General features: G+C 38.9%; 1 protein-coding gene across 1 annotated transcript; it reads left to right on the top strand.

The window, feature by feature from the left end:
* The first annotated feature begins 20,016 nt into the window (after positions 1-20,016).
* Positions 20,017-21,736, top strand: LOC18437061 (UDP-glycosyltransferase 72B1). The gene has a single exon (XM_006847280.4). It carries the CDS (start codon positions 20,143-20,145, stop codon positions 21,556-21,558), a length of 1,416 nt encoding a protein of 471 aa, XP_006847343.3. The 5' UTR covers positions 20,017-20,142; the 3' UTR covers positions 21,559-21,736.
* The last annotated feature ends 4,672 nt before the right edge of the window (positions 21,737-26,408 follow it).

The following is a 26,408-nucleotide window of genomic DNA, read 5'->3' as shown; positions in this document are numbered from 1 at the left end:
CACCTATAACTGAACAATATTCTACAGTATACATACTTATCACAAAGGAGCATACTCCTATTTCATAATAAAGCATATTTTCATCCCATAGCACTCACAGAGTCAGGTAGTGCATTACACTCCGAGGCATGTACCTTACTAGCATCAAACACACAGGTAGGCCCTACAATACTTTCGAAGCGGCTCCCACACATATAACAAAATCATAATATCCACTACCAAAGGAGGACCTATTGTTTAGTGGCCAGAATTACAGTATCAGTCAATGCAGTATGCCTAAAGCAACCGAGAAATCACTTATTATCTCGTGGTCATGTAATACGCTCAAAGCAGACCACTTAGTCACTGAACACAGTATTGTCACATAATCAGGCCTTGCAACACCCTCAAAGCAGGCACCTCACTAATATAAAGCAATCACATATCTTAAGCAATGCAATACGCTCAAGTATGCCAAGAAGTCACACATAGCTTATCACCGCATGGGCACCTCATGAGAAGTTTTATGTCACAGGCAATGCGATACGCACAAGGCATGCCGAGAAATTCCCATATCACTAGAAATGTCATCATGGCACAGCTGGTCGTGCAATACACTCAAAGAACGCTAATATCTCAGTATGCTGGTACCATCACTCACACTGTAGGTACCCATACACGTAACACATATAACATAATGACGATATCAGTATCTTGTCATGATAGTAGCAATATCACATATATATTATTGTGCAGCAAGTCCATGCTCATACGTACAGAATCAGAGTGCTCATTACTAATGGAGGATCCATTATGTAGCGGTTTGAATCAAAGTTCTTCTAACGGAATCAGAGTTCTTAAAAAAGAATCAAAGTATCGATGTCATGCTTTCTAAAAATTCAGGCAGTGACATCCACGTCAAAACAAGGCTAGAGCTTTTCAATTCATTTGGAATTTGAATCAGGGTAGATTGAAAACAATTGGACCTTGCTTGGCCTCTCAAAAGTTCAAAAGAATGAAGATATTTTATCTGAAATCTGTTGTGCAGTGAAGGCAGTGGCATGTCTTTAAAATTTACTTCATAACTCACAATCAAGAAGAAATTCCAAAAAGTGCACAACATGTGAATTTGAGCTTACTCATGATCCATTCAAATGGCAATTGTTTGAAAGAAAATGGACCCCTTTTGCCTAGTCAAAATCCATGACGACAGAAGAATAAATTCTGAGTTTTATAAAAGTTGTCCATAGTGACATATTGTTACATTTAATCATATAACTCTCAAATTAGAGAGAATTTCATAACATGCTGAACATGTAATCTAAATATTATTCAAAAATGTTTCAAACGAAACTGGTTGGGAAGAAATAAAACCTCATTTGGTTGTTAAAAGCTCTTGACATCAGAGCATCAGTTTTGTATTTTAACCAAAACTGTCTATAATGATCTACTAATATGTTTCGAAGTAGAACTTTACATAAATAAAGAATCAGAACAAGGTCAAAACATAAAAATCATAATATACTCATCTATATTTCAAATGGCTATAATTTCATGTCATTTGGACTCCAATAGGTATTACAAGGTCTTAGTACAACAGAGGTGATGTTCCTGGAAATTTCCACAGTCTGATAACAGTGACATTCATGCACAGTTCACATCATATCTTCCAATCTATCAAGAATATCATTCATACATAAACATAAAAATCAAACTAGAATTAGAAATATTTCCAATAGAGGTAATTTGAAGATTTTCTGAGATCATTTGATAGGTCAACAGAGAGACAAAAAAACCCTAATACTCTCTAGAATTCCACATTCTAGCCATAACATACCTCAAAGAACAAAGCATAACTTTTAAACTACACAAGATAATCACATGAGACCAATTCTATTTAAACTAGACTCACAAGAGCATCAATCCAAAAATTTAAAGGCTCACCAGAAATCACAAAAGTGCATATCATATTATACAAAGGAGCCTAAATTACTGGAAAAACATAGCACAAATACATATATGCAAATCCTATTATTCCCCAAATATTCTCTACAATCTAAAGCTAATCTCATGGTTAATTTAAAGTTCCATTCATGTCTAAATAATTCTTCATACATTCTTAGATTCATGCTTCATACTAAAATGCACAATGATATGATCTACTTACCTTGAGCTCTAAACTTACTCAAAAACTCCTACACACAGCCACTTCTCCAAGCTCCCCTACATGAGACTCTAAGTGTTTTAGAGAGAGAGAAAGAGAGAGAAAAATATGGGAGAGAGGGGGAGCCAAATCTATTGAGAAGGGCTGAGAAATGCTCTATTTATAAAGAGAAAAGGGCAGCAAGTGACAAGTGTCATTCATGCAAAGCTATATGACATGCATGAGGAGAGAGACAGCGAGCAAGCATGGAGACATAATGATTATGGGTACAGCAAGCATGGGAAACCGAATGATTATGAGAGAGAGAGAGAGAGCTCACTAGACTACCATTCACTCAACCACTCATGCACGGTGGTACACAACCGGTGTTGTACTCTCACACAACTCCAACCGGCGCTGTCCTCTTACACAACTCAAAACGGCGCTGACCTCTCACACAACTCCAACCGGCGCTGACCTCTCACATAACTCCAACTGGCGCTGACCTTTCACACAACTCCTACCTGCGCTGGCCTTTCACAAAACTCCAACCGGTGCGGGCCTCTCACACAACTCCAACTGGCACTGGCCTCTCACACAACTCCATCTGGCGCTCTCTCACTCAACTCCAACCGACACTGGTCTCTTCTCCTCAGCAGGGAAAGTTTGTGTCATTACATCTCCCACAGTGACTGGGGGCTCACTAAGAAAGACAAGCTAACATGCGAAATCTAGCCTCGATTCCTTTCCAGCCTTTAGGGGTATTGGAGCTTGAAAAAAGGGATCCCTTTAAGGTGAATTAACTTGCTTATATAGAGGATTCACCAAGTGTGGCCGAATGCTAAAAGGTATAGCTTAATTACATTTAAAGAAATTCAAAACAAATCCAAAAATTAAGCACAAATGATCAAAATGTTCCCTTGATCATTTTTTTGAATGATGAGACCGTCCCTGCATGTATGTTGCTCCAACATGGGAAGACCTTGGAAGCCAGTCTTGCACCTTGCGGTAATTGTTCAGCTGTTTCAAAAATATATCTTTGTTCTTCTCTAGATTTCGAGCATTTTGATGCCCTTCAATCATGTTGTAGTGGCCTTTTCTCCCAAGGTGAAATTCTTACCAGTTTGGTAAACTTTGTTTGCCAATGCATCTTCGAGCTACGTTGTTTTAGCTCCTGGCTTCACTTGCAAGTCAGAGAGGAGGCTGTTGCAGTCATTTGCTACCAAATTTGGGCTGATTTGGTGTCAATTTGTGGATTGGCCTAATTTGAAAGGTTGCAGGAGAAAGGGATTCCGGCAACTGGCTGGATTTGCTTCTTTGCTGACCTGGGGACTTGCATGCATCGAACCACGAATTGAATGCAATAGTTGTACCAGAATGTAGCTCTACACGAGGTGGCTCTATTGAACTTCTCCCCGCGTTGATCCAAGGCTTGGACATTGAGTTATGCTTCGCAAAATTTGAAGCTCATTGAACCCTGTTTTTCCTTGGTTTCTTCGGTCACGTCACGCCACAGTGTGTGCCATAGGTCAAAATGATAGGGCTAGCGTAATCTAGACCATGTCAACGTTTGCGATTCGTCCGGCTTCAAATGAAGGCATTATTGGTTGACGAAGTTGCTGCAGAAAAAAATGGTCACAATCCCCATTTTCGGGACTGGTTTGGCGAAGCCACACCGCGCAATAAGTTGCGAGGTCGTAGGAGTGTAGACCCCTCTAGGGAGGTCCGATTGAGCCCAAATTTTGGTTCTCGGTTTTTTACATTCTTAGCACAATGGCGGTAGTCTAGTGTCCAGTTGTAGCCATTAGCATAGGGCTACAGTGGAGAGTCCTTTCTTGGTCTGAGGACATTGCACCCAAGTCACTAGTCTGCAGACTCACCAAATTCTTGGCGAAGCTTGTTCAATGAAGGTCTTCAATGCAAGACCCTTGACCGGAAGCCTACTGCCTACTGAAGAACCATCCCCGCAGAGACTGTTGATGAATTCCCACTGCTTGTCGAAAACTTCAAATGGGTGCTCTCTCCTCACGGGTAAAGAAAACTTATTCTTAAGTTTTTTTTTCATCTTTGGTGAAAATAAGGGAAAACGGGATTTTACCCCCTTATGTAGACGACACCACCCTCAAATGCCCCTCACAAATTGGGAAGTCCAGTTGCGTCCAAGGGGAGCTAAGCGACAACAAGTCGGGTCGGGCTTTACACGAGGCCCGAGGTAACTCTCATCAATCCATCCCCAACACTGGTTGATGCAGCGTCGGGTAGATTTCCAAAAACAACCTTAGCCCCAGTTGACTTAGCGTCGAGCGTGTTTCCAAATCCATCTCCAGCGCCAGTTGACGCATCGCCGGGTAAATTTCCAAACAACCTTAGCACCAGCTGACTTAGCGCCGGGTGTATTTTGAAATACAACCGTAGCGCCGGTCGACTTAGCGCCGGGTGTGTCTCCAAAACGACCCTAGCACCGGTTAACTCAGTGCCAGTTGACTTCAGATAATATCACAGGTCATTCACATCGCTAGCTAAATAGTGTCAATTGTGTTAAAACTCAGTTCCAGTTGTGTTGTGAGAACTCAGCGCTGGTTGAAAATTCGTAATAAACCATCAGCGCTACACATGACACCAGTCGTATTTCAAGTAGTGTATGCCCTACCACTATCTCTAGTGGACTTGCACCCAGGACGTTACACCTAAACTATGACCTCCCCAATGGAGTCATGAGTTGTCCCTCATCCCCCACTAGGAGTCACACCCATACCATGGCCCATCATCCTCAATAAAGTTGGGGTCATTCTCACCTCCCCAATACCTAGTGGATCAGCTTCACATTATGTTATCTTATCCCTAGAGAGTCAGATTATTGATCATAAAATCTCATCTTTCACCCCAAAGAGTGCCTTACCCCCCTTAAAAACCACAGCAAGGTCCACTTCTACTGGTCATCCTTCATCAGGTCACCATTTCCACCTAGCCTCAGCTTGTGAATGGTCTTAGCCATGTTATCCCTAGGGAGTTAAATTACTGTCCATAGGCCTGTTCCCCATGGAGCTCCACCTACATGGCGATCCACATAACGGTCTATGCTGCATGACTCTAAACTGCTGCACGACCCTAAACTCCGCGGTCCAAACTATACAACCTTAAACTGTAGCGGAGGTCTAGTTGCACCACCTTAAACAGCATGGTCCTAAGTGGTATGAATTTAAACTGCATAACTATGGTATAGTTGCATGACCTTAAATTGCATGGTCCTAAGTAGTATGACTTTAAATTGCATAACTATGGTCCTAGCTATGAGATCTTAAACTGCATAACTATGGTGCTAACTGTATGATCTTAAACTGCATAACCACGGTCTAAAATACATGACCTTAAACCGTAGCGGAGGTCTAGTTGCACAACCTTAAACTGCATGGTCCAAACTATATGACCTTAAACCATAGTCTACATCCCGGTCGCATGACGTTAAACTGCGCAACACCATGGTCCGAACTATATGACTTTAAAATGTAGCGGAGGTCAAGTTGCACGACATTAAACTGCATGATCATAGTTGTATGACTTTAAAACTGCATAACCACTGTCCAACTATATGACCTTAAACCATAGTGCACGTCCTGACTGCATGACGATAAACTACTTTGCCCAGGTAAAGGAGGCATGACTATAAACTTGCCCCAACATACGTGCACACGCCTTTACGTGCACTTTCACTTGCGCCTTTCCTAACCTACCTGTTAGTGTGCATGCATCACCTTCATTACCTCCCAAGAGTTCATCACCCTACATTATTTCCAAGTGAGTCTCACCCATGCTCACAAAATGGCAAACCATCCTATCAGCCATACTCGTTGTAAGTTAGTGAGTCACCATCATCCACTCACCTTTCATACGTCACCCATCTCTCATGCGTATCCTCGAGCCATCTACCCAAGTGAGCCAAACCACCACCATACTCACTCCATGGCCTTCATAGACTTCCATCCATCACTATTACGGTCCAATTGTATGACCTTAAACCATAGCGCACGTTCAGGCCGCATGACATTAACGCACGGGTCCCAGAGGCGTGACCTTAAACATGCCCTCAATAAAAGAAAAAAGAAAGAAAAAAAATAACTGGCATGTTGTATACTTCAACAAGGGAATGCTATGAGTAAAAATGACGAATGGGCATGATCATGAAACCATGAGTAAAAGAGTTACATGAATAAAAACCAGGCACGGTGAAAACCCGATAGGGCATCGTGAGTAAAAATGGACAAAAGGGTGGACATGGCTGAGAGGTAATGGGTAAAAGAGCCCCAATATAAAAAGAAACAAAGAAAAACTAAGTTGGTGAAAACGGTCTCTATGACGCCTCTTCCCAAGTTCAAGTGAAAATCCACAAAGGACGCTTGGACCAATAAATAGGTTGATGCAACAATCGCTTCCACATGTGACTTCAGCCAGCACTCCCTTCATCGTCGAGACATCCAACAGGGTGTAGACGTTAAAATCATCCTAAGACATTCCTTCTTCAGTTCTGGGAGAATAAGTAGCCCAGTCGACGCCCTTCTTTAGTCATGAATGAATAGGTAACCTAGTCAACATCCTTCTCCAGTCCTAGGTGAATAGGTAGCCCAGTCGATGCCCTTCTCTAATCCTGGGCGAATTGGTAGCCCCGTTGACATCCTTCTCCAGTCCTGGGTGAACAGGTAGCTCAGTCGACATCCTTCTTCAGTCCTGGGTGAACAGGTAGCCCAGTCGACATCCTTCTACAAGGCCGGGTGACAACGTAGCCAAGTCATTATCCTTTTTCAAGGACCTTCTCCCCATGCATGGAGTATGCATGCGTTCTTCTTCTCTTATGAACCTTCTCCCCATGCATGGAATATGCATGCCTTCTTCTTCTCTTATGGACCTTCTCCCCATGCATGGAGTATGCATGCCTTCTCCTTCTCTTATAGAACTCCTCCCCATGCATGGAGTATGCATGCCTTCTTCTTCTCTTATGGACATTCTCCTCATGCATAGAGTATGCATGCCTTCTTCTCTTATGGACCTTCTCCCCATGCATGGAGTATGCATGCCTTCTTCTTCTCTTATAGACCTCTTCCCCATGCATGGAGTATGCATGCCTTCTCCTTCTCTTATAGACCTCCTCCCCATGCATGGAGTATGCATGCCTTCTCCTTCTCCTATAGACCTCCTCCCCATGCATGGGGTATGCATGCCTTCTCCTTCTCTTATAGACCTCCTCCCAATGCATGAAATGTGCATGCCCTCTTCTTCTTCTGTAGACCTCTCTCCATGAGGCTAGGTGATAAAGTAGCTTAGTCATCATCCTTCCAAGGTAGAAACTGACAAAGCCAGGGTGGAACCTGCCAGAGACTTCAGCTCACCTAGTCAACACGACCAGACCTTCAGGATCTGTTAATAGAACCTGTCCCCGACTGGACTCGATTGACGAGACTAATAATAGTCCTCTGATCGTCAAAAGAAAACAAATGCCTCCAAAAAAATCTCTTTTCCCCTTAAAGTCTCCACGGACGAATCCATTAACAAGGGATCCCTACGTTTGAGCAGCCTAGTTACACCAATGCATGAATTTCCTCGTGGTCTTGTGGCTAGGAAGGAAAAAAGTAAAAGCCGAAAGAAATTTTCCAAATGATTGTCCTTCTTGCTTCTCTTGAAGCACAACATTCGGTGGGGCAAGCTGTTTGAACATATTTTTCTTCACCTTGGTCCTTGGTAGGAAGCAGGTCAATAAAGCCTACGAAACAGTGGAAAATTCTCAATAATCTTAAAATGACCCCAAAATTTCTCAAGATCGTCATCAGCACTTCAAAAGAGCACCTACCAAGTTTCATCACAATCAGATATGTCTAAGGTTGTGAAAACAAAGAAACAATTTTCAAAAAATTGGTCTCTAGCACCTTGAAATAGACCCTACAACTGGAGCTACATTTTCAGTGTCTCAAATCACTGTGGGGGCATGGCCATTGGATCAAGCACGATTGAAAACCCCTATGGGCTCTGTTTCGACTTCATCAGACTCTCTGAAACAAAGATATGACTAAAACATTGAAACAAGCGATGTTGCACAGTATTCTCGTATGGGCTCACTACACCAAAACACCATTAAAGGTGGCTATTTTTATAGTCACGGGCAGTCACTTTCGAGGCCTGTAACTCACTCGTTCCAAGTCAGATCTCCCAAATTTGGTGAGTGTATTCGTCCCATCAAAACAAACAATTTGATATGTAGCACGCCCCTAGACGATATCCGAGCTGGGAGAAAAGCTAGAGAGAAGTTGCCGATCCGTGAAGCAGTTGCACAAAATTCAGCAGCGACACACCTCGCTCGATGAACCAAATCACGACGCTCGTGCAACGGATCGACGCCATTCCATTATATGTGTAAGGTTCAAGGCTATCATTAGACCGAACCACGTACATGATGGACGGTCAGATTTCATGCATGAAGCTGACAAAATTACTGAAATTTCGACCGCTGGATTCCAGATTCCGGCCAAAAATCAAAAGTTGTGAAATCTTCGTTTGGGCTTCAAATCGCGTTCCGTTAGTTGCCACGCGATCGTGATGACATTCTTAGTGCACTACGACGAAGAAATCATAGAAAAACATTAAGGAAATATCGCACTATTGATCCAAAGTATTCAAGATTCAAACAAATTTTAAGTCTCGTGATCATGGCTAAAAAATATGATTCATGGCTCGAAGTTGGAATCAAAACAATCGTCATGTCGAGCCCTACAAGAAAACAATAATACTTTGACCAAACGAGCATCAAAACAACCTCGGGTCAGCCACGGAAGATCACGCAAGTTCTCTGGCAGCCACAGGAACTGTTGTGAAATTCCACACACTGTTAGGCAGGGGTGAAACAGTCCTTTTGCACCCATTTTTAGAATTTCTTTTAATCCAATTAAATCTTAAATTTCAGCAATTAAGTCTAATTTTGATCAATCCACCCATGTTTGGGCACAACTTTATATAAATAGGCACTACCTCATTGTAAACACACACACCACCCCCAAAAAGAACCTCGGCCTTCAGTTGATTTTTGAGAAGATTGACTAGATTTTTGAGAAGATTAACTAGAAATTTTGATTCCTTGCTTGAGCTTGTGAGTACATCTTGGAGAGAGAGAGAGGATAGGGAAGAAAAGGGTTGGTACCCTTTGGGCAGACAACTTTCTCTCTCCTCCCTTCTCTCTCTCTTTCTTCTCTCTTTCTCTCTCTTTTCTCTCTTTCTCTCTCTTTTATCTCTTTCTCTTCTCTCTTTCTCTCTCCTTTCTCTCTCTTCTTCTCTCTCTCTTTATCTCTCTTCTTTATCTCTCTTATGTCTATCTCTCTCTTCTTCTTCTTCTTTATCTACCAGTCGGTGAGACTTAGTGCCGGTGGGTTTTCTCTCTCTTCCTTTGTCAGTCGGTGAGACTTAGCACCGGTTGGTCTTCTGCCTCTTCGTCTATCAGTCGGTGAGACCTAGTGTCGATTGGTTTTCTCTCTCTTCCTATATCCGTCAGTGAGGCCTAGCACTAATTGGTCTTCTCTCTCTTCTTCTACCAGTCGATGAGACCTAGCACCGGTTGGTCTTCTCCCTCTTCTTCTATCAGTCGGTGAGACCTAACACCAACTAGTTTTTCCTCTCTTCTTCTGTCAGTTGGTGAGACTAAGAGTCAGTTGGCTCCCTTTCTCTCTTCTCATCTAACATAGTCGATGAACCCTAGTGCCAACTGCTTGCTCTCTATCCCATCTCTGCCGACTGCAGCTCCTCTTCCTTCTTCTCTCTCCTTCCGTCTATCCCCTTCTTCTCTTTAACCATTCCTCTGCTACTCTTTCGTTCGACCAAGAGGGATTGAGGTTAGCATCTCATGATAGTCCTGTCATCTAGCTGGAATGTTGTTGCATCAGGTTCTCTTGGCCCGCTTTACTGCCACGACAAACCGACCATCGTGTCTAGCTAGTCAATATCGACAATAACTTCTAGTAGCAATCCCGTGAGCTGATCTTAGTTTTCGAGCCCATTTCACCACCAAGTTATGTCAATTATACGCCAACTTAGTCACTGCCCTGACCTTCTTCCTTGGTCGAATCCTTTTGTTGCCCTGTCTTTCTTTCTTCCTTTCGAATACCTGTGCTTGCATATGTTCATAAAAGAGGGAAACGGTGAGGATTGAGCCACCTGTCCCATAACCTTTGTCATATATGTGTGTTATTGCAGAAAGCAGAAAATAAGAAGAATACGAGCCAAGGGAGGCGATTCCGAACCAGTTTCATTACTGGGGGGCTTTCTTTGTGATCTAAGGGGACACCCAAGCGAGTCAGCCCAAGTAAGTCCCAAACCCACTTTTTAAATTCCTCCCTCACCGGTTGGTAAAACCTACCCCCTTTTTCGAACGAGGTTCTCGAGAGAGCGATCTCACTAACGTCCCGGGTCTTCCCCGAAACCCAAGATGTGAGCCACCCGATCCCCCAAGGATCCGAAGGGTGAGATCGAGGCACCTAACCAGCTTCGATTAACATGAAACTTTAGGGAGAGGGTTATAATGCCTTGAACATGGGTTCCTAAAAGTCTCTGCTTAGTCCCGAAAATATCAAGCTTCGGGGTGTTAGTCAAAGCACATCCGAACTGACAGTGGATACGGACATGGGTTAAGCTAGGTCTAAATATCACCTAAGTCATACCATTTCTGGACCTTAATGCATATAAAGCCTCAACATGTATATCTTTAGGGATATGCCTTAGTATATCAACATACGACGAGGTTCCCCTTATGCTCTGTTAGTTAAAACCCCATTATCTTTAACGTACGATATATTTTTAAAGTTTCATATCACATCTCACCTAGAAATCTTCCAATATCCAGTGGAGAGGCATTTTTGTGCCGAGGAACATATGTATTCCGGAAGTTCTATCTCAAATAGAAATGTCTTCATGATCTCTCATCATAAAATGTAAGTTATAACACATGTGCATAACTAATGGTGGATGCCAACATTAAGCTGTGTCTATTTCCCCATATATCACATGGATAGGCATGCATAGAGGCTTAGGAGTATATGTGTCCTAAAACTTGTCTCGCGATGAGATGTCCTAAAACTTTCTGGTATATTAGGCCTCCTATATGATGGATCTTGATCATATCATATATCTCATATCACGTGGGGCATTTCATTCTCATTAGGTCTCATATGGGACTTAGTTGACATATTGTTATTGAGCATGCATTAGAATGCATTTAGTCTTGTATGTGACTAAAAACATACCCAACACAGGCATGATAGTCGGATCAAGATGAAAATTCGGGGGTCTCATGTGGTTTTCCAATATTTTTCACCTTCGGAATTTTTGTCTTTCTGAAAAGTAGTAACTGTAAAATTTTGGGTAAAAGTGTTTTTAATGCAAAAATATACGAGTAGAAGCTCAAGAGCCCCACAGTGGGTGCTAAACTGGTTAAGCTACGATCTACGCCGATCTCTGGGATGAGATTGACTCAAATCTATATAAAAACCGAGTTATTTTGTAAAATAGTAGAGAAAGTGGGGTTGCTTTAATTAACAGCTCAAGAATGGCACAGATCTATTCAGATCTGATTTCTTTCCTGAGTCAATTGGGAGCGCCAACTTTCAGATCTATATAAATTGGTTTTAAAAACACTTTGAAATTTTGCTAACTAAAAAAAAAACAAAAAATTTAGGAAATAAACTAAATTAAAGATGAAAATAAACTAAATCAAATAAAGAAAGAAATATTTACCTTTTAGGGACTCGTAGCCCAAAGTTTCAGGCTTGGATCAGACCGCTCTTATTATTTGTGCCACCATCTCCTTTTTGAATGTCTTTGCTCATTGGAATTGGTAGATCTGAGGGTTTTTTTTACCTAGGTCTAGGATTCCTAAGTACATTCGCATTACACATTGCTTTATATGTTGCGTCATAAGTCCATAGCAATGCATTTTTTAAAATTGTTTTGCGCCATGATGAAAACTCAATTCCAACATCAGGTTCAACAAATTCTAACTGGCAATGGGATTGACATGATATGTAAACTTTTTTATGAGCTCAGGGTATCCATCATCAACAGACTTGTGTTAACACCCCTCAACAAAAACGTTGGGTGGCTGAATGCATGCACCGTCACTTGTTGGAAGTAACCTGACCCTTGTGCTTCCAAGAGAACTTACCACTCTGTTTTTTCAGAGAATGTGTGATCCTCGCAACATATCTCATTAATCACTTGCCTACACATGTCTTCTCGGTTCTAAGCCATCTTATGATCATCTATAGGTATTTGGTTATCCATGTTATGTCCAAAATTATGGGCTTGGCAGACACAAATTGTCTCCTAGAGCATCTCAATGTACATTCATAAGCTATCATTTTGCAGAATGTGGGTACTATATCTTTGGTCTCAAAACTTGCAAAATACTCACATTTAGATATGTGTTTTTTGTAAAAGACTTTTTCTTTTAGTGAAATGCCACAAAAAGAAGCAAAAGTAACCACAGTATTACCTTTACTAATTTTAGACAATAGTATTTTTAACTTCGACCTTGTACTTGTCGCTAATCTTGCTCATATCACACCTCCTGTTGAACCTGAAATCAAACCACAGGAACAACCACCGTTGGTGAACCTTGACGATCCACACGTATTTGTAGCATGCTAACATCGTATAAGGATTTTGTTTGCTCTCTGGTCCATCCAGAAATCAAGATGACTTCACCCATAACACAAGGCTCTTCGGGAAGTACTCGTTACCCCATTTCTAATTTTGTTTCGTATTTCACGATTTTCCTTTCTCTAAGTTATATCCTCGTAGGAAGAACCCGAAATCTTTACCCATGCAGTTAAGTTTCCCAAGAAAGAGGCAATAGAAGATACAATTGATGCATTACAACAAAGCAATGCTTGGATACTACAGCCACTACCTGAAGGGAAGAAGTCCATTAGTTGCATGTAGGAATAGAAGAAAACATACAAGGCCGATGGAACTGTTGAAGGTTGCAAAGCTTGCCTTGTGGCCAAATTCTATACACAGGTCAAAGGGCTTGAATATCATAAGACATTTGCGCCGGCTACAAAACTTGTCACTGTGCGGTGTGTACTTGCCCATGCATCTATCTGAGGAAGGTCCCTATGTCAGTTAGATGTATATAATTCCTTTTTGCATGGAGATTTGTATGAGGAATTTGACATTTAGATTATGTTAGGGGTTGCTCAACAGGGGGAGACCAAAGTTTGTCGACATAACAAATCATTATATGGGCTCAAGCAAACCTCTCGGAAGTGGTTCAATAAGTTTTCCTCCACTTTGCAATATGTCAGGTTTATTTAGTCAGATGTAGATTATTCCTAATTTATCTTAACTGTTGGAAAGACTTTCATTGTTCTCCTGGTTTATGTTGATGATATTATTGTCACTAGCAACAACAACAGCTTCATTTTGTAGTTAAAACGGTTCCTTCACTCCAAATTTCATATCAAGGTATTGGGTGTCTTGAAATTTTTCATGGGCATAGAAGTCACTCATTCACAAGGTACAATCTTTATTAATCAAAGAAATATGTTCTTGCTATTTTGGTCGAAGCTGGACTCACAGGTACAAAACTAGTTGCTTTTCCCATGGAACAACATTTTCTCCTTGCTACCATTGATTGCAACCTCTTTCATGACCTTGGTCGATATCGACATCAAGTGGGATGACTCATTTATCGCACTATCACAAGACCCAATACATTATATTCAAAATATATCAATTTTTGCATAATACTCGGTGACCTCATTGTATAACTGCTCTTCATGTAATTCATTATCTCAAGGCACAAAATCGTTTGGATTCCTTTTACCATCCAATTCCTTGCTTGATGCAGATCAAGATCTGGTTGCTACAATTTTTATTTTTTATTTTTAGAGATGTGGGTAGACTTCTTTGTTTTTTTAGGGTTACTTTCTATAGAAATAGGATTCGAATGGGTTTTTTAGTTTAGTTTGTTGAAGTCTATTTTTTTTAAAAGTACAGGGTTTTAAATGAAGGTTTAGCAAGATTAATTTGGGCGCACAAGATAAGCCTATTGTTGGAAAGTAGGCTCCATTTTAGAAAGGGATGAGTCTTTTAATAAGAATAATTCTGTCTTTTTTTCTATATGTGTTGGTTTAGACATCTTTTTTTAGGGAAGTGAAAAAAAGATTACTTATCTATGCTACATTTTTAAGCCAGAGTTAAGGGGTGGATATGTGTCACGAAAATAAGAAGGGACCCTAATTCTATAGAGGTTGTAGGAGACATTCATACCTTAAGGAGAGGGAGAGAGAAAGAAAGTACACATCTTTTGTAAGATTAATGCTTTTTATTGTAGAGAGAGACTAGGAGATAAAAACTAGAGAGAAACCATGTGTAGGGGAGAGAGAGAGAGCGATATGTGGAGAGAGAGATAATACTTTATCTAAAAAAGGCTTCCTAAAAATAATGCGTGTAGAGAGAGATAGAAAGGCATGAAGACAGAGAGATAGGAACCCCTTACTTTAATTTGTAAAGAGATAGAAGACAAAAACGAAATAGAGGGAGAACTATGCCTAGAGGGAGAGAGACATAGGACCTTATGCAAAGAGATAGACTTTCTAAAAATAATACATAGAGAGAGATGTGTAGAGAGAGAAAGTGTGAGGAGAGAGAAAAATAGGAGAGAGAAGATAAAAACTAGAGAGAGAAATTTATGGATAGTGAAGAGAGAGAAATGACCTTATCTATAGGGAATGATTTCCAAAAAAACCAAGGACATGAAGAGAGACTTTCTAAAGATAATGTTTTTTATTAAGAAAGATTGTGGGATTATAAAATTAGAGAGAGAAATTATACCTGTTAGAGAGAGATAGGGAGACATGGAGAGACAGATAGAACGCACGTTGATCCATTGAGCAAAACTTTTCGTATATTCTCTCTTGCTTAAAATTCATTTTATCTTTTCTTATATTTAATATATATCTAGACTTTCTGTAATTGAACATTCAAATTAGTTTCTTCACATAATCTCTCTCCAAGTTCATGTATATTTTTTATTTTCATCTTTAGAGAAACATACAAGGGAGAAATTATTGCATAAATTTTTGCTTAGATAGACAAAACTATAGGGAAGATTAAAGATATAACTTTCTTAAAAGGATGATGTTTATTTAGAGGGCAATGATTTCATGCAGTAGTTGTATAGTAATATGATGCAACAACATTCAAAAAACATGCTATGGCCATTTGTTTGATCCAAGTTTTGAAATATGCACTTTTTTCATTCTAATGATCAATCAAAAAAAACAAAAAATTGAAAACACAACCTAAAAAGTATTTTTTTAGCCCAATTAATATAGGCCGTTCATTTTTGTGAGATGCTTAGATCTAGTCCTTAGAAGGATTTTTTTCATTTCCAATTTTTTTGAATGGCTTTATTATCATTAGATGAACAATGTTAAAATAGAAAAAAAAGATTTTAGGTTTATAAAGGCTAAGATCTTGAAATTTCCCAAATGAATGGTGCAGATTCGTTTTTGGAGAGCACTCATTTTGACCATATCTAGGGTTCAAATTGAACTCTTTGTCTTTTGGGATTAATTATTGAGATGAAGAGAGTGTGTGTAAAATTTTAAGTCATACAAATACATCAAACATGATTTTTTAGAAATATCGTTGCATTATACGATGATACAACCGTTGCATAAAATCACTGCCTTTATTTAGAAAGACAAGGTTGAATAAGTGATAAGACAGTAGTGTGAAATTCATAGAGGGAGAGGGAGAGAGCCGATCACAGGAGGATCTCTCTGGCCTTTTAAACCTCAAAATTTGTGAACAATATCTTCGTGCATCTAACCATAAAGGTATGTTATAGTTTTTCTCTTTTAACGTTTTTTAAAAAACTTTCACCTTCTCTCTATGCTTCTCTTTCCCTTTATTTAAAAGGTGCACAAAATACGAGTACACTGTTAAGTTGTTAATTTATTAAATGTTTTCTGTTTTTAAAATTGCTATATGTGTGCATGTTTAAATGCAATGCCTATGCATGCAGCCCATAAACCATATTTGGATGCCATATTTTTATCTAGGAATAAGCTTTGTACTATGTGAATGCTCATTATATTTCTAGGTACTCCCCATTGCATATTTACCCAATTAGTTGTTAGTTAAAGATCAAGTTTAGTAAAGCTTATCTTTACCTGGGGGTAGGATAGGAAGGGCCCATCTTTTAGTTTATCCTTTAGTCCTTTTTTTAGGAAGGTTTTCTATTAGATAGGATTTATCCTTTTGTGGAAAGAATGGAACGTAGAGAGAAAGAATGAAAAGATTAGGTTTCTTATAGTTGGCTGTTCTTTTGGGTAGTTAGTAGGAGTTATGGTTTATCTTTCAAAAAGTGATGGTTATAAATGTAACATGTCCCATTGTAATTGGCGGATTTTTTATGTGAATTAAAAAACAAACAATGATCTTTGAGATCGGACAGAGAGAGACTATTTATGGATATTTTTTTCGATGTTGTGCTTGTGAGTCCATAGCGGAATACTTGGATCCGCACATTTGTTCTTTCCGTTTGTCATTTCCATCTCGGTTTTTATTTTTCTCTCTAAAACATGATTATTTTTGCCGAGTGTGATTTCTAGTAATTTTATATTACGTCATCGCTCCAATTAGCAGCTCAGTGTGACTCAGATTGGGCTAGCTACCCTATATCCCGATGATCGATTACTAGCTATTTTACTGCACTTGGTGTTTATCCACTTTCTTAGAAGACTAAAAAACAACCCACGATATCACGATCTTTAGCTGAAGCTGAGTATCGTGCTATGGCTATAGTCACTTGTGAACTCGTGTAGCTAAAAGCCTCCACCTTCATCCAATGCGCCTATACTGCGACAAACAAGTTACTCTTCACAGTGCTGCCAACCTCGTATTTCACGAATGGATTAAGCATGTAGAACTAGACTCTCATATCATCCGGAAAAAAATTCATTCAGGTATTTTTACAGCCTCTTAGTCTCTACTAACCATCAAGTGATAAATATTTTCACCAAAGCATTAAGTCGAGAACAACTTCAATTTCTTAGAGGGAGGTTGGGTGTTACGGATCTTCACGCGCCAGCTGTATTATATTAGTTGTAACTTCTAAAGATGGGAAATGATTTCATGCAATGATTGTATAGTAATATAATGTAACAACCTTCAAATGCCATGTTAGTGCCATTTGTTTGATCCTAATTTTAAATGTACCCTCTTTTCATTCCATTAAACAATCGCAAAAAAAATAAAATTAAAAAATGCACATTTGTTAAGGTGCATGATCTAGGCCTTAGAAGGATTTTTTATTTTCAAAATTTTTAGATAGCTTTGTTATTATTAGATGAACAATGTTGAAAAAAAAAAAAATGGTTTTGCGTTCGTAAAGGCCTAGATCTTGAAATTGACCAAATGGATAGTTTAGATTTATTGTTAGAGATGACTAATTTTAACCATATCTCCGATGCAAATTCCTTTTTTTTATTTTTTTTTAAAATTGACTATTGGAATGAAGAGAGGGTATGTGGAATTTTCGGTATGATACAAATGCTACAAACATAGTTTGTTTAGAAGTGTGGTTACATTATATTATTATACAGGTGAATGATTTCATGCAAAAGTTGTATAATAACATAATGCAATCACACCTTTAAAAGAACCATGTTTGTGACACTCGTCATCCCAATAGCTATTTAGTTATTTTTTAAAAATATAATTAGGTATGGTTAAAATAAGTCCTCTCCAACAATGAATCTAGACCATCCATTTAGTCAATTTCAAGATATAGGACTTTACAAACTCAAAACTATTTTTTTCTTTTCAACATTGTTCATCTAATGATAACAAAGCTATCTAAAAATTTTGAAAAGAGAAAAATCCTTCTAAGGTCTAGATCTAAGTACCTTAACAAAATGGATAGCTTTTGTTGATTGGGCTAAAATAACACTTTCTAGGGTACATTTTCAAATATTGTTTTTTTGATATTGTTCAATAGAACGAAAAGAATGTACATTTGAAAATTAAGATCAAACAAATGATACTCACATAGTTTTTAAAGGTTGTTGCCTTATATTACTATACATCTGCATGAATGATTATCCTACAACTGTAGTATAAAATCATTCCCCCTCTAAAGATTTGGATGTATTATATTAGTTTGTTTATTGTACTTTCTTAAGATTTAGATTGTCTAGGTTCCTACAATTTTGGGATTATTGTAAACGAGTTATATATGTACTAACTTGCACTACTCAATGAAATGTAAAATTCTCCAAATTTTTACACTAATATAACAATATTTAAATTTACTTGGAAATGGTGTTCATACCAAAAAATCAATTGAAATATCTGACCAATCAGGCAACCCGACGTGGTCCTTAAAACACAAACATGACGGCACAACTTAGAATCTTTTGTCTCCATTTCAAAATTGATGGCTAGAAGTTTGACACTTCAAATTTATAAATTATAATTTGAATCATATGTTTAAGATGCTTTCTTTTTTCTCATTTATGACATAGACCTTGCGTAATGTCTTTAGTCATCATTGAGGCCCTTCTCTCATCGATAGTTTCCAGAATGCCCTCAAGCACCAATGGCCCTTCTTTTCATTTAAGAAATAGGACAATCGAGAGCCACTTATCCATTCCAATGCCCAGAGTGTTAAATAAAATAAACATTTACACACGGTAAAATATGCCTTTGTGAGCTTTCCAGCACACTGGAGCACCCAAACCCACCAAAATCCCAATATAGTCAATTATTGACCTATTAATAGAAATTTGACGCCTTTACAGCAAGATTTTACGTTGTGCCCTTCCATATAATTGCTATATTACGGAAAAAAAAAAAAAAAAAAAAATCAAAAACAAATAAGAGGCCTCAACTCAAAACTCATAAAAAATGGCGATTCTTGTGTTGGATATTCTTTAAACCTATCTTACGTGAGAGTGGAAAATTAGAACTTGAAGTCTTAAAAAGTATACAATGTAGTATTATCAAAACTGTCTATTTTGCCCCAAAAATAAGTGTTTATAGATATGTAAGATTTGCATATTTTCTTAGCACCTAAAGATATTTATTCGAGTGTGAAAACCCACAACTTAGGGACAGGACTCGGCCATGATGGAGCTGAGTAACTCAGCCCAATTTGAATTACTCGGACCAATCTAGCCAAAGGCAAAAAATGTCAAAGAAAATAAACAAATATAAAAGAGGCCAAAACATAGGAAAAATATATTTAAATTCAAGTTAAACAAAACACATCTAAAATATAGTCAAAAAATCAGTAGAAAAAGGATTTTGAAAAGAAATCAGTTTGTGATGGGGGATATTTTAGAAACAATCTAAAAACGCGAAAACCTAAAAATAAGCATTCATACTTTGTATTCAATACCCTTTCCAATCTTTCTCAAAATCATAGAAACATTAAAATATATTACAATTTTTTTTTAAATGTTTTTTAAAGTTATTTTAACTTTCCCAATTGCAAACACCCAACTCCATGCCCGGTGAGACCTAGTTGGCTTGCCCGAGATTTGTAGCATACAGCTTTATTTGATTTTGTTTTTTTGGGGTAATTCATTGGGGGAGGACAGCCCCTACCCGGTTCTGCTTTATTTGATATATATTTAAAGAGGTGGCTCTTAGGATTTTCTTGGTGCTAGAAAATGCGTGACACGTTTACAATGGCCAAAGCGTCCCTATACTTGGGATATTCCTGGAAATTGAGACTTTTTGATCGCTCCAGAGAATAGATAACAAATAAGTAATGAATATTATCCTCTGTAAGGGTTTGAGGTACAGGAGTGAAGAAGCCCTATATAATGTGCCACACCCTTATCATCATTGTTTCATCAGATCGATTATCTATCATTGCCCAATTTTCACCCTATCCCCTCTTCTGCCCCAAATTCCTCGAATCCTCTGCAGGCTTTTCTCTTTGTGTTTTAATTGAGCACTTTGTTGTGGTGGGCATGGCAATGGAAGCTCAAACTGGGACTCATGTAGCCATTCTTCCGAGCCCAGGCATGGGCCACCTAATCCCCTTGGTGGCCTTCTCCAAGCGCCTCGTTGCTACGCACTCCTTTTCCATCACCTTCATAAACCTCATCACAGACTCCTCCGCCGCTCAGTCCTCCGTCCTCTCGACCCTCAACGACGTCGGCCTTTCCTCTCTCCAATCTGTTGATCTCCCCCCAGCTGACCTCTCTGACCTCCCCATCTCAGCCAAGATCGAGACCCGTATCTCCCTCACCGTGCGCCGGTCCCTCTCCTCCCTCCGCACCCTCCTTTGCGACCTCACCTCCAAATTTCCCAACACTGTCATGGTGGCCGACATCTTTGGCACCGACGCCTTCGATGTTGCCGACGAACTGAGCCTCCCAAAATACTTATTTTTCCCTGCAAACGCCACTGCTCTCTGCCTCATGAGTCAACTTCCTGCTCTCGATGCCCAGGTTTCAGGAGAGTTCAGGGACCTTCCGGAGCTCAGGCTCCCAGGTTGCTCATCGCCTTTCCCTGGAAAAGACCTCCTCGCCCCACTTCAAGACAGGAAAGATGCCGCTTACTCTTGGTTACTCCACCAGGCCAAGCGTTACCGGCAAGCAGACGGCATTTTCGTAAACACTTTCGAGGGCCTTGAATCACAGGCCCTGCAATTCCTCAAGGAGAATCGAGCTTCATTTCCTGAGGTGTTTCCTGTGGGTCCCCTGACTCTGGAGCTGCCCGAAAATGATAGTGAGTGCCTGCGGTGGCTTGACGAGCAGCCCCCTGGCTCAGTCCTGTTTGTGTCCTTTGGGAGCGGTGGCACTCTGTCGTGCGAGCAGTATCAAAATTTGGCTCATGGGTTGGAGAAAAGCGGCCAGAGATTCCTGTGGGTGATTCGAACCCCTGAGGTCACGGAGGGTCCGGCAGCCTTCTTCACTGTAGAGAGCAAAGGAGACCCCAAGGCCTACTTGCCTCAAGGCTTCCTTGAGAGGACCAAGGGGGTGGGAATGGTGGTACCATCGTGGGCGCCGCAGACACGGGTGCTGGCCCATGCAGCAACCGGAGGGTTCCTGACGCACTGCGGCTGGAACTCGACTCTTGAGAGCTTTCAGAATGGGATTCCATTAATTGCTTGGCCATTGTATGCAGAGCAGAAGATGAATGCCATACTTTTGGTGGATGAGATAAAGGTAGCCATTAGGCCTAAGATGCAGGAAGATGGTATAATAAAAGTGGAGGAGATTGATAGGGTGGTGAGGGGTTTGATGGAAGGCGAGGAGGGAAAGGCCCTCCGGGCCAAGATGCGCGACCTCAGGGATGCCGCCTCCACCGCCGTGGCCGAGGGGGGCTCCTCTTACCATTCAGTTGTCAATGCTACACAGATATGGAGATCCACCGTCTAATCCAATTGTGCATAGCCTAGATTGACTCTCTCTCCCTGTACTCCTCTCCGCCTCTGATATAAAAGCTATTTGAGAAGGCCTTTTCTTTTTCTTTTTATTATATCTAGATTAGCATGAATACGATAGCGACTCATGTACAAAAATTAAAAATAAAAGAGTCGGGGTTTTGTGTTCCTCATTTCCCTATCTGGTATATTTTTTTTATCGTAATTCAGTAATAGGATTCCAACTTCACACGTAAGGATTGTATATACAATATTATGTTTCTATATTGTAAGGAGATCATAATTGCTACGAATCATTAAATATCAAATTGGATGGTTTGGGATATGTCACAAAATTTAGTAAATTTGTTTACCAAATTTGAATCTAATCAATAACTCACTCACAAACACCTCATTTTTTTAAAGAAAAAAGTTTATATAAAACCGAGGCTCTAAATAATCAAATTGGAACCTACCTCAAAAGTTTATCTAGAAGATGTTGTGTTGATGCCTAAATATTTTCAAATTGATCATCGCGGCATCAAGATGTATGGACATGAAAAAAAAAATGGATTTTGAATTTTAGAATTAGCCAATTTTTTAACATATTTTTAGACTGTCAATTTTCAAGATTTTCAAGTTTTCATAGATCTGTCGTTCTACATTATTTTTGAAACTTTAAACTATACAAATAAAGATGAAAATATATTTTAAGGTCATCACAAATACTTTCAATATTAAAACCACAATTCTAAATACTATTTGAAGGTAGGCTCTTATTGTTTAGAGCCTAAGCTCTATACAAATTGCATCCTTTTTTATTTAAATCGTACTGATGCAATCAACTGTGACATTTTGTATTAAAAGTAAATAAGCTTTTTCTATATTATATTATATGGTTTGAAGGATGTACTATTATTTCCGGTAAAGTGTTGTGTTGAAAAGACGATAAAAAAATGACGCCGACGATTCGTGTAAAATGTTTTGTTTAATGTTCCTGATGAATGAAAAAGTTTCAAAGATGTTATTGTCTTGTATTGGTGGCGGGGACCTTTATAGAAAAAGCGGCCTTTTCTTACCAGTGGTGCGGTGGTTGGAGTGACGTAACGCGTGACGCAAGATTGCGGAAGCCAGATGAGTTGGCACTACCATTCTCCGCTCCATTTCATTCACGGTCCTGCTACTTCACATGTTTATTAGAGGCGCAAGGGATTAGTAAATTATGCACCCAATAACAGGGGACTGTTTAATGCTTAAGAAATGATGGGTGGGTGATGGACTAGTCATCTGTTTACCAAATCTTTATTTTGTTGAATGATTGGTTTGTAAAAAAAATAGTTAGTCATTGGTTCATGTGTGTTATAGTTTTCAATTTTGAGGATCTCTATCATGCCCCGGAATTTCGAAAAAGTGATACAAATGGATTTAGGATTATTTTTTAAGGAAATTATTGTTAATATATTTATATTTTAATAAAATCAAAAAAAAAATATCAAGTTTTTAAAACCTCACCTACATTCTTTTTCTCAATTTTTGACTTATTTTGGACGAAACTACCCTTCATGGTAGTCTTTCTACCATAATACACCTTTACGGTAATTAATACCATTATAATTTGAGATTCTATTACGGTATTTTAAATACCATAATAATATAAAGTTATATTACGGTACTTAGAGTAATGTAGTAGCTAATCTTTTATTTGCGGTATTAAGATTACCGTAATGACTTGAAGGCTTATTATGGCAATCGAAATGCCGCAATTGTTTTGCACCTTATAACCTAAACGAAAAGCCCCATTCTTTCATTACGGCTTTGATTGTGCCAAAAAACCCAAAACCGAAGGCCTCATTACGGTTTTTTTTGTGCCATAAAACCTTGAATCGAAGCATTCTGCCGTTATAGACCTCAATCTCTCACGGGTCTCTCTCCCTCAACAGATTTTGAGGCAAGAAATATTTGTCTAGATTTATTTTTGGAGTCCATGTTTCGAGCTTACCGTGTGGTGATGGATTGTATTGTTTTTATATTGTAATTGTTTCTTTGAAGTTGTTCAGCATTGTGTATTTTTTTATTATTATGCATTGGATATATATATGCGAAATATGAAATATTGTTAAAGAGACATGGAATACTGAAATATGAAAGGGCGTTATGAATGATTCCTTCATAGAATTGAAAATTGTGAAATAATGTTTAGTACTCATTGTTTTGGTCTGAAATGAGATGTTTAGTTTTGGGTTTCAATTGTTTCATCGTCATCAACATCATCATAGCCCTATCCCAATTTTTGGAGGTTGGCTACACAAAATTTTCCACCACTCGACTCTATTGATATTCATATTTTTGTGCATAAAGTTTTCGAGGTTTGGCTATGTCTTCAGTTAGACATACCCACCATTTTTCTTCTCACTATCGATATTCATATTTTTGTTGGACTTCCCCTTGCCTTTTAGATCCTTCCATTAGAATCAAATCACTAATCCTAATTGGTTGTGTTTTAAGTGAATGCCGCATAAAGTTAAGACTACTTATGATTTGATCACCTATTAAAGCTACCCCTATGTCTTCTTAGATGGATTCATTTCTAATACTCTTCTTTTTTTGTTTTGCCACTTGTCCATCTCAACATTCTCATTTCAATTACTCTTATTTTATGGATAATGTCATTTTTTGGCCGTCGAACATTCTCTTTACAAATAGCATTGAATATTTTATGTATTAGCTCGTAATGGAGACTTTGCATATACATATACCCCATTTAATATTTTCCATGAGGTGCCGCTAATAGTAATAATGCTTACTCTTTGGCTTTTTTATGTAGGATGGCTTTTTGAATTGTGATCATGGCAGAAGATGCATCCTTTCCAAGAGGTCCTGAGATTCCTACATTGCTTACTAGACAGAGAGAACATATATCACATAAGATCTGAGAAGGAGATGTATGTACAAGTATTTAAAATTATATTATTTGTCTATCATGTTAGCTAATCAATTTATTTATTTTAGTATCTGAAATCAGAAATTCTATTTCAAGATCGGGAAAATACCTTTGGGATTGATGAAAAGCCCAATGTACATTCTTCATGGTAATTAACAAACAATGATCAAATTGATTTGGTTAGGAGATCAAGATTATTACCTCTGACCATAGTACCGATGACTCACCATGACCGTGGCTCATTATTATTATTATCTAGAGGTGGCGCATAGAGACGAACACCGGGCACTTCAATGTAGACATCGGAGAGATGATGCTTACTCTAGAAGATTAATGGAAAATTCTCCAGTTAAAGGTGACTGGTGTAGCTGTAACTTTGAGGAGAGTGGACAACTACGAGGATTATATAGTCTGCAGGATAGGATAACTGCCACCTAGTTGTAGTCATTCTATTATCTAGCTGACATCGTTGAGGAACACGTTTAAGTGGCTACCACATAACTATAACCACACCACTCTTGTACGATACACCTGAGCCTATCTCTTATATCTATTTGGCTGCACAATATTTGCAAATTTCATTAATGGTATTGTTCTTACAATCTATTTACAACATTTTGAGGACATGATCGTAGCTGGTCAGTATGCATGGGGTGCAGCTGCCTTAGGTTTTTTGTTTCAAGCCTTGTCAAAGGTTATTCGTCCTGATCATCAACACCTAAGTGGATCAACCACTGTTTTGCTGGTAATGCTAGTATATTAATGTTTTGATACTTTTTATAAAGTTCGATAGATATCTGTTGTTGTGATTCTTGTTTTTTTATACAGGCATTTTAGTGTTGGGCGTACGAACATTTCAAATTGTTGCGCCAAATTCCCAAAGCATAAGGGTAGGGCAACTTAGATCCCTCAGGTGGACCCCTCCTAGAGAATGAGATAACACTCACAACTTTGGTCTCATGGAGCGACATGAGATTGCTAACGTACGTATAAATGATGTTAGTATAATATACTTATAATTTATTTTGTTTATTTATAATTTAATTAATTGCAAGTTCAGATTATTTAACTTAAAATTTGCCTTATTTTTGTCATAAGTCATATGGACCCCATACGATGATTATCCTGACATAGGATAGGAAACTACAGAGGACAAAGATTATAGGTTTCTTGTCCGTCAGACTGCCTTGTGCCATACATACCTCATATGTGGACACATTTATTAGGGGTATATGCTAGATTGTGTGCTCCGACAATTTGGACTTCACCAAAGGATACCAACAGATCCCTTGTAGTAAGAGAGGAGGGAGAGAAGGGGGAAAAGGGATGATAATTGAGAAGATGAGCTTCGAGCGGAAATTGATATGTGGATGAATAGGTTAGATTATATTTATAAGGCAAATAAATATATGTTCAATGGGATGTCGACATAAGAATACATTGAGTGGTATAGGCTAAGGACTAAGCCCTTGATCCTTAATCCATTTAGGAGACGTCTCTCCAAATATGCACCTTGAGGATATACTGATGAAGATAGAATGATAATAATTTATTTTCATATTTCATATGACTTGATACAATTTAGAAGTCTCAATAACCTATTTTCATATGACTTGATGCAGCCTAGGGACATCAACCATGCAACTAAACTTGTACGTGAAGGTTACAGTTTAAGAAATTGGGACCTAATTAGGGAAGCATTAGAAGTGCTTAAAATTTATGACCCAAAATTTGAAGGGGAATAAGAATATGAAGAATTAGAGTTGGTTGATGCGATAGATGACAATGTGCGAGTATGGCTTCCTCCTCAACCAGATAAGGGGCTAAGTAATACATAACTCATCCCTACACCAGTTCATCCAGAGGAGCCCAGATGGCAGTTTGTCCTTATGTTGCAAACTAAGAGGAGAGCAACCCACAGCAGG

The sequence above is a fragment of the Amborella trichopoda genome, chromosome 1 (assembly GCF_054954075.1).
Source record: "Amborella trichopoda isolate Santa Cruz 75 chromosome 1, AtrichopodaSantaCruz75HAP2 v2.0, whole genome shotgun sequence".
NCBI lineage: Eukaryota > Viridiplantae > Streptophyta > Magnoliopsida > Amborellales > Amborellaceae > Amborella > Amborella trichopoda.
This window is presented reverse-complemented; position numbering and strand designations above follow the sequence as displayed.

What these genes read in the sequence shown, in the direction of transcription:
- LOC18437061 (XM_006847280.4), top strand. Translation starts at nt 20,143, where the DNA reads ATGGCAATGGAAGCTCAAACTGGGACTCATGTAGCCATTCTTCCGAGC.